The sequence below is a fragment of the Amphibalanus amphitrite genome, unplaced genomic scaffold, assembly GCF_019059575.1.
Source record: "Amphibalanus amphitrite isolate SeventyFive unplaced genomic scaffold, NRLGWU_Aamphi_draft 000219F_arrow, whole genome shotgun sequence".
NCBI classification, from domain to species: domain Eukaryota; kingdom Metazoa; phylum Arthropoda; class Thecostraca; order Balanomorpha; family Balanidae; genus Amphibalanus; species Amphibalanus amphitrite.
The window spans coordinates 318,938-328,911 of record NW_024881714.1 but is presented as its reverse complement, the minus strand read 5'-3'; the positions used below and the strand labels follow the sequence as shown (position 1 = coordinate 328,911).

The 9,974-nt window shown below is 52.4% G+C and overlaps 1 protein-coding gene across 4 annotated transcripts; it reads left to right on the top strand.

The window, feature by feature from the left end:
* The first annotated feature begins 32 nt into the window (after positions 1-32).
* Positions 33-9,432, top strand: LOC122385428 (dehydrogenase/reductase SDR family member 4-like). Of its 4 annotated transcripts, none has more exons than XM_043373692.1 (8): positions 33-56; positions 5,269-5,343; positions 6,162-6,339; positions 6,887-6,964; positions 7,429-7,575; positions 7,856-7,990; positions 8,345-8,400; positions 8,613-9,432. In XM_043373692.1, exons 2-8 carry the CDS (start codon positions 5,291-5,293, stop codon positions 8,728-8,730), a joined length of 765 nt encoding a protein of 254 aa, XP_043229627.1. In that variant the 5' UTR covers positions 33-56; positions 5,269-5,290; the 3' UTR covers positions 8,731-9,432. The 4 variants fall into 4 exon arrangements, with proteins under 4 accessions (XP_043229627.1, XP_043229624.1, XP_043229628.1 ...); XM_043373689.1 differs by lacking the exon at positions 33-56 and adding an exon at positions 2,419-4,948; XM_043373693.1 differs by lacking the exon at positions 33-56 and adding an exon at positions 4,948-4,987.
* Positions 9,433-9,974: the final 542 nt, after the last annotated feature.

Here is a 9,974-nt window from a genome sequence, read left to right as displayed (position 1 = left end):
CAAATGAAACAAAACATATAAATGAAACTTGAGTTTGGAAGCGTGCGTGTTGGGAGGTTGTAAAGAAGTCGTCTGCCCTAGCTTGTTTATTCACAGCCCGTTGCTGAGAGGCCAACACACCTGAGGGAGGCAACACACTGAGTCACCGTTGAGGTCCAACACTACACCCCTCCTCAGGTCAACACAGGGAGCTGCAGCACAGCCATTAAGTGATGTGGAGCTTGAGGCTCAACACTACACCCCTCCTCAGGTCCAACAACACAACACCAGCGGTGGCCGCGCACCTATATGGAGGGGGTTGAAGCGTGGCGAACCAGTGATTACTCGCAGCGCGAAATGTGGGCCGAACGAACATGCATGAGGAAGGCATGAGTACCACGTCTTCGAAAGCTATCCACAACAAAAGCAAAACAGAAAAGACGCTCCCTGAGATAACGCCGAACAGGATAACACCGCCCGACAGCTTGGCCGCGCCAGTACGGCCGTGGCCGCCAATGCCGCGGCGAACAAAATCTGCGCTTTAAGTTATATGTGTGGGAAGGGAGGGGGGGGGGGGGGCGGTGCCGCACGCTCAAGAGAGATCGTATTCCGCGAGGTGTGAGGGCAGCCGGCGAGCTCGGGCCGAGCGCCGGCTGGGCGGGGCGGCGGCGGTCGGCGGCGGCGGGGGCAGTTCCGCAGGCCTGGAGGTCTCGGCCGTAGCGTGTGGAGGGCCTGCCGCGCCGTTGACCGTGGCTGGGGGGGTAGGCCAGTCTGATCCCAGACGCGGTTCGTCGCTGTTGCCATGCAGCGTCAGTGGAAAGCGCTGCCGTTTGTAGTTAGGGCGCTGGGGACGGACGATCCGTTTAAACTTCTGCGAGTCCCTGGTGAGGGTAGATCCACCGCGGGTGGCGGTGATCTGCGTTCCCTTCATCTGGACGACCTTGTAGGGCTCTGGGTCGTAGCGTGAGGCCGTCTTGGTAGACCGGCGCTGCAGAAGAACCGTATCGCCTGTTTGAATGTTGTGAGGTCGCACGTTCTTGGGGGTGTCCTTGTAGGCCTTCTGTACATCCTTCGCCCGTGCGTCGTGTTTCTGCACGTCATGAGACGGTGTTCCAGGTGTTGGCCTCTCAGCTGTCAGCAGCCGGGTGCGAAACGGCCGGTTGAAGAGCAGTTCCGCGGGGGGTTTCCCAGTGCTGGGGTGCGGTGTTGCGCGGTACTGTCGTAGGAGTTTGTACAACTCCTGTTTGGGATTTTTCCCTTCGATGCGGGACGTATGCCATGTTTTCTTTATGGTTTTCATAAAGGCCTCTGCAAGGCCATTTGCCTCTGGGTCTTCGGGGCTGACCCTGCGGTGCGTGAAGCCAGCCCAGCGCGCGTACATGGCGAAGTCGTGTCCGTTGAATGGGGGGCCACCGTCCGTTTTCACTGATTCCGGGATGCCGTGGGTTGCGAATATCTTGTCGAGGACGGGGATGGTCGCCAGCCCGCTAGTACTAGAAGTGATCTCTACTTCAGGATAGCGGCTGTACTCGTCGATGACGACCAGGAGGTGCTCTCCACTCGACAGAGGACCCCAGAAGTCTGCTGCCACCCTTTGCCATGGGCGTTCAGGCAAGGGGGTCGGTTTTAGCGGGTCTCTGGTTGGAGTGAACGTCGAGGCTTGACAAGCCAGACACTTGGAGATCTTCTCGTCGACGAGCGCGTCCAGATGAGGGAACCAGACTTGCGCTCGCAGCAGCCTTTTGCACCGGCCAACCCCCTGGTGGCCCTCATGCGCGAGCTCAACCACCCGCTGTCGGAGGCTCCCAGCCCCAGGTTCAGGCTCAGAGGCGGGGATGTAGAGCCTGTCTTCGCGTAGGAGAACTCCTCGATTGAAGCTAAACTCTCGGAAGATTTGGCGGAACGGGTCGAGGTCTGGGTCCCTAGTGATGTAGCCCTGCTGGATGCACTTGATCAGCTTTTGGCTCTGCGGGTCTCGCGCAGTCGCTTCCTGGACTTCCTTGATGTTGATGGCGTCCGGCGTGTCATCCGAGATGACCGCGTTGATGCAAATTTCATCATGACGGTACAGGATCATGTCGTCCAGCTGCGCTGCGTGGTACGAGGAGAGCGGCATCGGATGTCTCGAAGCGTAGTCGCATGGGTTCGCCTTCCCTGGAAGGTGTACCATCTGGTACTGGAACTCTTGGGTCTGCAGTTTGTGCCGCTCGACGCGAGCATTTCCTCGCCTTTTCCCATTGTAGACGGCGAGCAGGGGCTTGTGGTCCGTAACGGAGTCGAACCGTATTCCCAGCAGGTAGTGGCGATAGACGTTCATACCCCACGCCTGAGCCAGAGACTCTTTCTCGAATTGGCAGTATCTCTGTTCGCACGGCGTGAGTGAGCGACTTGCGTGGTCGATCGGTATCCAGGTCCCATCGCTTGTGACCTGGAAAAGGCTGGCGGCGATGCCATCTGGTCCCGCGTCTGTGACGAGCTTGGTGGGCAGCTGGGGGTCGAACGGCCGCAAGGCCGTCTCACTTGTCATTGCTTTCAAGATGGCTTGGTACGCCTGTTCGCACTCCTTGCTCCAGATGAACCTGGCGTGCTTTCTTGTGAGTTCTCGCAAGGGTTTGGTCAGCTGAGCGTACGCTTGTTCAGAGTTGAACATGAAGCGCGCATTGTACTGGCAAGCTTGAAGGAAGCTGCGTACGTCGTCGGTGGTCTGGGGAGGTCCCGCTTCCCTGATCGCTTTGACCTTGCGGGGGTCGGCCGACATGCCGGACTTGGAGAAGACCCAGCCGAACCAGTTCACTTCTTCGGATCCGAAGGTGCACTTTTCCTTTCGCAGAGTTAGTCCTCTTTCTTGCAGTCTCTGGAGGCATGCGTCGAGGTTCGTGGCATGCTCTTCTGCGGTCTTGCCCCACACGAGGATGTTGTCGTGTATAGATGTACATCCCGTCAATCCGCGCAGGGTGGCACTGATGCGGTCGTGAAAGATGTCAGATGCTGGCGACGCTCCAAAGAACAGTACCTTGAAGCGGTGCAGGCCTTCGTGAGTGCGGAAGGCACCCATCTTTCTCGACTCCTCTGCCAGAGCCAGCTGGTGAAAACCGTGGCTCATGTCCAGTTCCGAGAAGACTCTCGCTCCTTCCAACATATGGCGCATCTCGGCGACGGTTGTCACATGTCGCGGCGTTCTCCGGATGGCTTTGTTGGGCTCCCTCATGTCGATGTTCATCCTGATTTTCCCAGCTTCTTTCTTCTCGGTGATGACGACATTGGAGATCCATGGACACTCTTCTTGTGGTCCGACGTCTTCGATTTTTCCTTCCGCTCGCAGCTCGGCTAGGTGAGCACTGAGACGCTCTTGGTAGGCCAGGGGAACAGGACGGTAGGGTGCGACGACTGGGGTCGCCTCCGGATCAATGTGGAAGGAGACTTCATCGTCCTTCAGGAGGCCTACTCCTTCGAATACCTTCTTGTGCTTATTGACGATTGCTGCGATCTTACGTCTGTCGTCGCCGGAAATATCCTGACTCGTGCATTTCTTGGCTTGCACTGTCACGCCAGCAGCTGCGAGGGTGTCGACGATTCCTGCCACGCCGACAACATGGCCGGGTGGCTCCCCCTCGCGAGCCGATCCGCCGGCGTCGATGTGGAGGATGCCAAGCGCCTTGGCGTCCGCGTCACCCAGAAGCGGCTCCGCTAAGTGTCCATCGATGATGTACACAGTCGTGTGACACTGTGCCCCGTTTCGACTCTGAAGGGTGGCTCGCATCTCTCCCTTCACTCTCAGAAGGGTTGCTGTCCCGTACGGCCTCAGTTTGACGGATGATGCCTCCAGTTTGCCAAGGGACGCGTGGTAGGCGCTGACAGGGATGAGCGTCTTGTTGCAGCCGGAATCCACGAAGAAGGAGGTGGCGGTGCCGTTGACAGACACCTGAACAACGTTTGCATGTCCAGGCTGGATCATGCCGACCTCCACGACACGACCCACGCTGTTCTTGTCGTCCACCTCGAACTGGTACGCTTCCTCATCGTCTTCAGCAGTGAAGCGGACTTGAGCCTTGGTGCAGCTAGCAGCTCCTACGAAGTGATTCTTCTCACCACAGAGAGCGCACGTCTTACCCCTAGCCGGACAGCGGCCCGGCGGGTGCGGTCGGTAGTGCGGCGGGCAGTTCTTGCACCTGACACGTGGGCCCGCACCTCGGCCTCCCTGGCCACTGGGTGTCCTCGTTGGCTGGTTGATGCTGTAGCGCCCTCTGGTGGCTACCCGTGCCACAGACTCTCCCACTTCTGACTGAATTGCGCCGCTGGATTTCCTGGCCTGCTCATATCCCAGGGCCGACTTGACGAGCGTCTGCAAGTCGGGGTCTCTGGCCAGGGCTTCTTGTCTCAGGCGCTCGTCTGACGTACCGAAGATGAAGGCGTCTTTCTTGGCCCGCTCTGGAGTGTAGGGGTTGGTGTCAAACTGGCACTGGGTGGCAAGCGAGTCCAACTCATCGAGGAATTCAGTCACGGTCTTCTCTCCTTGCCGTGCATGCATGAGCCGGAAGACGGCCATGGACAGGTTGACATGCTGTCTGCAGTGCGCCCGGATCTGGACGATGGCGGCCTTGAAGGTGGTGGGAGGGTCTGACTCTGTGTCGACTCCTGCTACCTTAGCGAGCTTCCGTAGGTCGCGGCCTCCCCACAGGAGGAGCAGGTTGAGCTTTTGTGTGTCATCGGTCACACCAAGGGAGTTGACGAGGAGGCTGGCATGTTCAAGCCACTCTTCGAAGATGTCGTGGTATCTGGCGGGGTCGGTTCCCAGGACACAGGGTTTGCCGGCTGTCGCGAGGCCGGCATCAGGGATGAGTGACATCCTCGTCGCCAGTGTAAAGAAGTCGTCTGCCCTAGCTTGTTTATTCACAGCCCGTTGCTGAGAGGCCAACACACCTGAGGGAGGCAACACACTGAGTCACCGTTGAGGTCCAACACTACAGAGGTGAGTGTCCAATTTCGATTTCTGCTAATTTATGCCTGAGTAGGATTCTTAGGTTAGGTTTGTTTAGGTTTTGTTAGAAAGAAGTGTCTCCAGGCATAGCGCCTCTCCTTGGTTGGAAAACCTTCGTGTGACGTCTGCTCTACTAATACCAATATGATCATGACCCAAAAACCTAGCTACTAAACTAAAGTGATAAAATGTTAAGAGAAATGTATGGACTTCGGAAGTAGACTTCTGCACTGATATGCCTGCTGATGGTTTATGTTTTGTCAAAGTAAACAGCCTTTATATCTAATTGTTGATTGGTATTTGTGTTCTAGCTTGAATCAACTAAACTGAAATATGACATCTTCTCTGGCTGGAAAGGTGGCTATTGTCACCGCTTCTACTGCTGGGTATGTATAGTTCATTTAGTTGAATGGTGAATTTTAAGACCCTACTATAAGTCAGCAGTTTGCGGGTCCAGATTATAGTTTAAATAGATTCATTCTGAGACCTGAGTGAGCATTGGAAAGTGGACATTGCTGACCATCAGGCAATGATCCTCACCCTTTTAGGTCACTAGATAGTAGTGGATTTTCCCCACCTTCTGAACACCCTGAGAGCTGCAGGAGTTGCAAAAAAGGAATGAGCACACTATAATTTGCTTGATAAATGTTTATGACAAGCTATTTGCAAACTGTGATTGATCTAACAAAAAGCCTGTCTGTGAGCTGTAAGACAGCTGACAGAGCCTGGTGGTTGCAAACTGTTGTCGCAACAGTAATTCTCAACTGGGAAGCCCAGTTGGTACGGAACTTGTGCCATAACTGGATTGGCAGAAAACAGCAGAGGAAGCCAGCAGGATGCTGAATGTAGAACTGAGTGCTCACCCACTAGAAAGCATCTGGTCTAGCACATCTACTGGCTAAGGCAGCCTGAGCACATACCAGCAGCAGGGCCCGTCAGTGACCAGTGGTCTGACCAGGGTGTCTGTGCATTGTGCAATGGCCATTCAGAGGCGGATTTAATAGCGCAGGGGTCCACCTGGGTCGATTGTGGCCAATGCGAGCTAGTCAGGTTGGTTGTATGAATCTTGACGTGGTCTTAGTTCTTGAGCTAGATAAGACTGGAGAGCAGGACACTATGACACGCTACATAAGTTTCAGAAGTCAGTACACACGGCTGAGGGCCTCTCAATGCCGCCAGCACTGACCCCTGACCTCTCCCTCAGGATCGGACTGGCCATTGCGCGCCGGCTCGGCCAGCAGGGCGCCCAGGTGGTGATCAGCAGCAGGAAGCAGGAGAATGTCGACACCACGGTACAGCAGCTCAGCGGCGAGGGCCTGAACGTGGCCGGCGTCAAATGCCACGTCGGTAACCCGTCCGAGAGGCAGGCGCTCGTCGAGAGGGTGAGAAATGAACCGATAGGGGCTATTTTAAAATATAGTTTGATTGTTTCAAATATTTTGATTAATGCTGTATGATAGCCGCCGCCTTTATTTTTACTTATTTAAACTGCGTTTTCTATTTTTACCCTTTATCTTCTCCTCCATCACAACTCAATTACTGTATGCACTAATGCATTATCGCGCAACATCTGACCCCTGCCTAACGATCAGGTTATTTCGTGTAATCGGGAGAAATTCATTGACTTACCTGCAGCGGCTGCTTCCACCAAACGCAAACATGACCCATCTCATGCGTCGAGCGCCGGGGCGACTGGGACCTGGGCTCTCATCACCAGTCCAAACGGTTTACCAACTGAACTGCGGGATATTTTATCGTTATAATTTATCGGTTTAAAAGCTGAGATTGTGTTAGAGGTCCTTGCACGCTGCTACCACTCTTAACTCGACCTAATTTGTTCGGTATTCCGTTCGAATAAGACTATTGAGAGGATTTCTGCGGTATGGATGTGTTGTTTGCATTCTGTGAATAATTTCGTTTCTGTTCTAGGCAGTTGAGAAGTTCGGTGGTATCGACATCCTGGTGTCCAATGCGGCTACCAACCCCGTGTACGGCGGCCTCCTGGATGTAAGTCGTCATTGCTTCCTAAAAGAGAAAACGAGTGGTGGTGAACCGAACCCCCTGAACCTCGTTTCTTTCCGTACAAAGTGGTCAAAGACTGTGGACACACATACCTACATTAAACGCCACTGATCCCACTCGATTTATACCCTCGTCGGTGTTTCTTACTGTTCGAAACGTATACAATATACAATGACCATGTCCATGACTGGGCAGTCGTACGGGTCCACTGTTTGTTTACGTTAGAATAGATATGGGATCGCAATATCGAACGATATTCGAAGACCTTGTGCGGCAACGAACCTGTAAACCATCGATAAACTGGCTCGATAAAGCTTTTATTTTTACTTGTTCAAAGTGCGTTTTCTGTTTTTACCCTTTTTTATCCCCATCACAATTCAGTTACCTAACCGTATCACCTGGCTCCTCCTGCCTCCCATAACCTACCCTTGTTTTCGTGTGTGCTGCAGTGCCCGGAGGCCGGCTGGAACAAGATATTCGACGTGAACGTCAAGTCGGCCTACCTGTTGACCAAGTTGGTTGTGCCCTACATGGAGGCGCGCGGCGGCGGCTCCATTGTCTTCATCGCGTCTGTCGTCGGACAGATTCCCAGCATGGTGAGAGTGGGATGTGCGGAACAGATTTCCGCCATGGTGAAACGTGATCCCCAGTTAGGTGCAGCTCTTATGTTTGGGTATGTAATTTGTTTCAAGTCAAGTGTTGGGGTCGATAATGCATTTGTCGGTTGCATTACTCGTATCGTCAGTTCGGCTTCGCTGATATCTTTTTTTTTGGGGGGGGGGGGGGCTATTGAGTAGGTTTGTTTTAAGTGGTTATCCCGTGCCAGTAAGCTGCCGTAGTTTATAATCTCTCCCCCCCCCCCCCGGCTCGTTACAGGGTATCGCAGCCTACTCCGTCAGCAAGAAGGCTCTGATCGGTGTCAGCGACCTCTTCGCCAAGGAGTGCGCCCCGAAAAACATCCGCGTCAACGCCGTGGCTCCGGGCTTCATCGACACGAGCTTCAGCTCCGTGGTGAGTCGACCGCCGAGGGTGGAAGAAGGGGAGGTAGTCGGAGCAGGAATGACTGTGTTAGACGATAATACAGTTAGATGGTGCTGACAGTGGGATGTGTACGAATTTCCGAACTTTATAAGTATATAAGTAATAAGACAAGTATAAGAATTAGCTCTAGCGGAACAGTATAAAACGCCGAGCTCAGAGACGCTAATGTTCTCGTGCTGCAGCGAAAATCTGTTCATATCTACCACCTGGCTTACCGGATGTCGCATTATTCATAATGCGCTTTGTGAAATAGGCGATGATGTAAATAGCAGGGAAAGTAAGCGCATTATATTTTCTTCTGACCGGCGATGTTTTTTTTTTCAGCTGGTCAAAAACGACTCCATCCGAAAGAGTTTGGAGAAGAGCATCTACCTGGGAAGGTTAGTTTTTATTATTGTGCATTTATCGGTTAGTACATGGTGTCTCGTTCAGCCCTTTCCCTCAGTCAAGCAACCAATGTTGAAATAAGTCGATAAATTGGAAGTATGACAAAATGTACGAGTGTAGCTGAGCCTTGGGCCGCAGTTTGGGTTTTCATGCTGTTTTTTTTTTTACACTGATACACTGTTTTTTACGCACTGCCGGTTCTCAGGATCGGTAAGCCGGAGGAGGTGGCTGGCGTAGCGTCCTTCCTCTGCTCCGACGACGCCTCCTACATTACCGGCGCAGTCATGAACGTCAACGGAGGTATGCTGGGCAGCACCATCTAGCGGATGTCTGCGGCACGGGGTTAATATAGAGGTCGCTGCCATCGCCGTGTGAGCTTTCCGGTGAAGCCAGGTAGTCTCGGGCGGCTTTTCCGGTGCAGTATAGTGGGTTGATATTTTCTGTATGTGTGGTTGTGGTTTGTGTGAATGTTAAGTTTTATAGAGTATTCACGCAGTGCTTATGGGACAGAAACGGTCGAAGCATCTTTGATCCGTTTTTTACTCATGGTCCTACGTGGTTCTTTATACTGCCAGCCGTTTGTCGCGTAAACCGAATTATTGTGCAGCCAGGCATGATTGTGGTCTGAGCAGGATAAGTACACATGTGCGCGCTGGGCTATTTACCCATCGGCCTATCGCACACTTTGTTGCAATACTGATGATTGCTCTAGCTCCCCACATATTGCATCTACTCGTACGTCCGCGAGATAAATGAATGCGCGACGTTGATTGAATAACCAATAAGGCTGTAACGTCAATGCAATCAATGTTGGAGTGCCAGTCTGGAGGATACTAATTACTATGCGTCCCGCTTGTTTTGCCACATCAGGTTTTGATATAGCATGTTTGTGAATCGCCAATGATGATGACAAGTTCTTGACCTAATTGTGGCTAAACTATTTGGCCGTCAGGTATTTGTGGCTAGGAATGTGAGCCGATCTATATTCGGTGATTAATCTAACAAATATATTTCAACTGCCCCAATCTCACGTTTTTATCAATGTTTTATGGTACGAAGAATCGAAAGCTTGTGCCGTTTTCAAAGACTGCACTCATTCACCGATATAAAAAGCGATAAATCAGGCGTTGATTAAAACGATTCGCATTATTCCACTTCACACCATGCCATGTGATCTTGTTTCCCGTCAGTATTTGCACTCTGCTCTTCAACTGTCGTCGGCCTTGTTACACTATCGATCGAAGGCGACCGCAATAGGATTTCACATGCATTCCTTCGTGTCAGGGGCATGGATCCGTTTTAATTCCAATTATATTCTCTTTCACCGTAGGAGCAAATTCAGTTCGTCACTACACCTTTTTAGGCGCAATTTCAAAAAGTTAAAGGCCAAATTAAAAAAGTTTACGTTCAAAATGCACGTGAACGTTTTGAATTTGGTCTTTGACTTTTTGAAATTGCGCCTAAAATGCTGTAGTTATGCTGACACAGCTGGAAATAAGGTGATGCATTTTGAAAGACAATTACCGTCGTCTTTCGTTGCTACTGTCGTCATTTCGGACTCATCCTT

Bases quoted from the DNA above. Each gene is read 5' to 3' on its own strand.
- LOC122385428 (XM_043373692.1), top strand. From the start codon at position 5,291: ATGACATCTTCTCTGGCTGGAAAGGTGGCTATTGTCACCGCTTCTACT. The intron at 6,340-6,886 runs GTGAGAAATGAA...TTTCTGTTCTAG, and splicing joins GGCAGGCGCTCGTCGAGAGG to GCAGTTGAGAAGTTCGGTGG. The intron at 6,965-7,428 runs GTAAGTCGTCAT...TGTGTGCTGCAG, and splicing joins TGTACGGCGGCCTCCTGGAT to TGCCCGGAGGCCGGCTGGAA.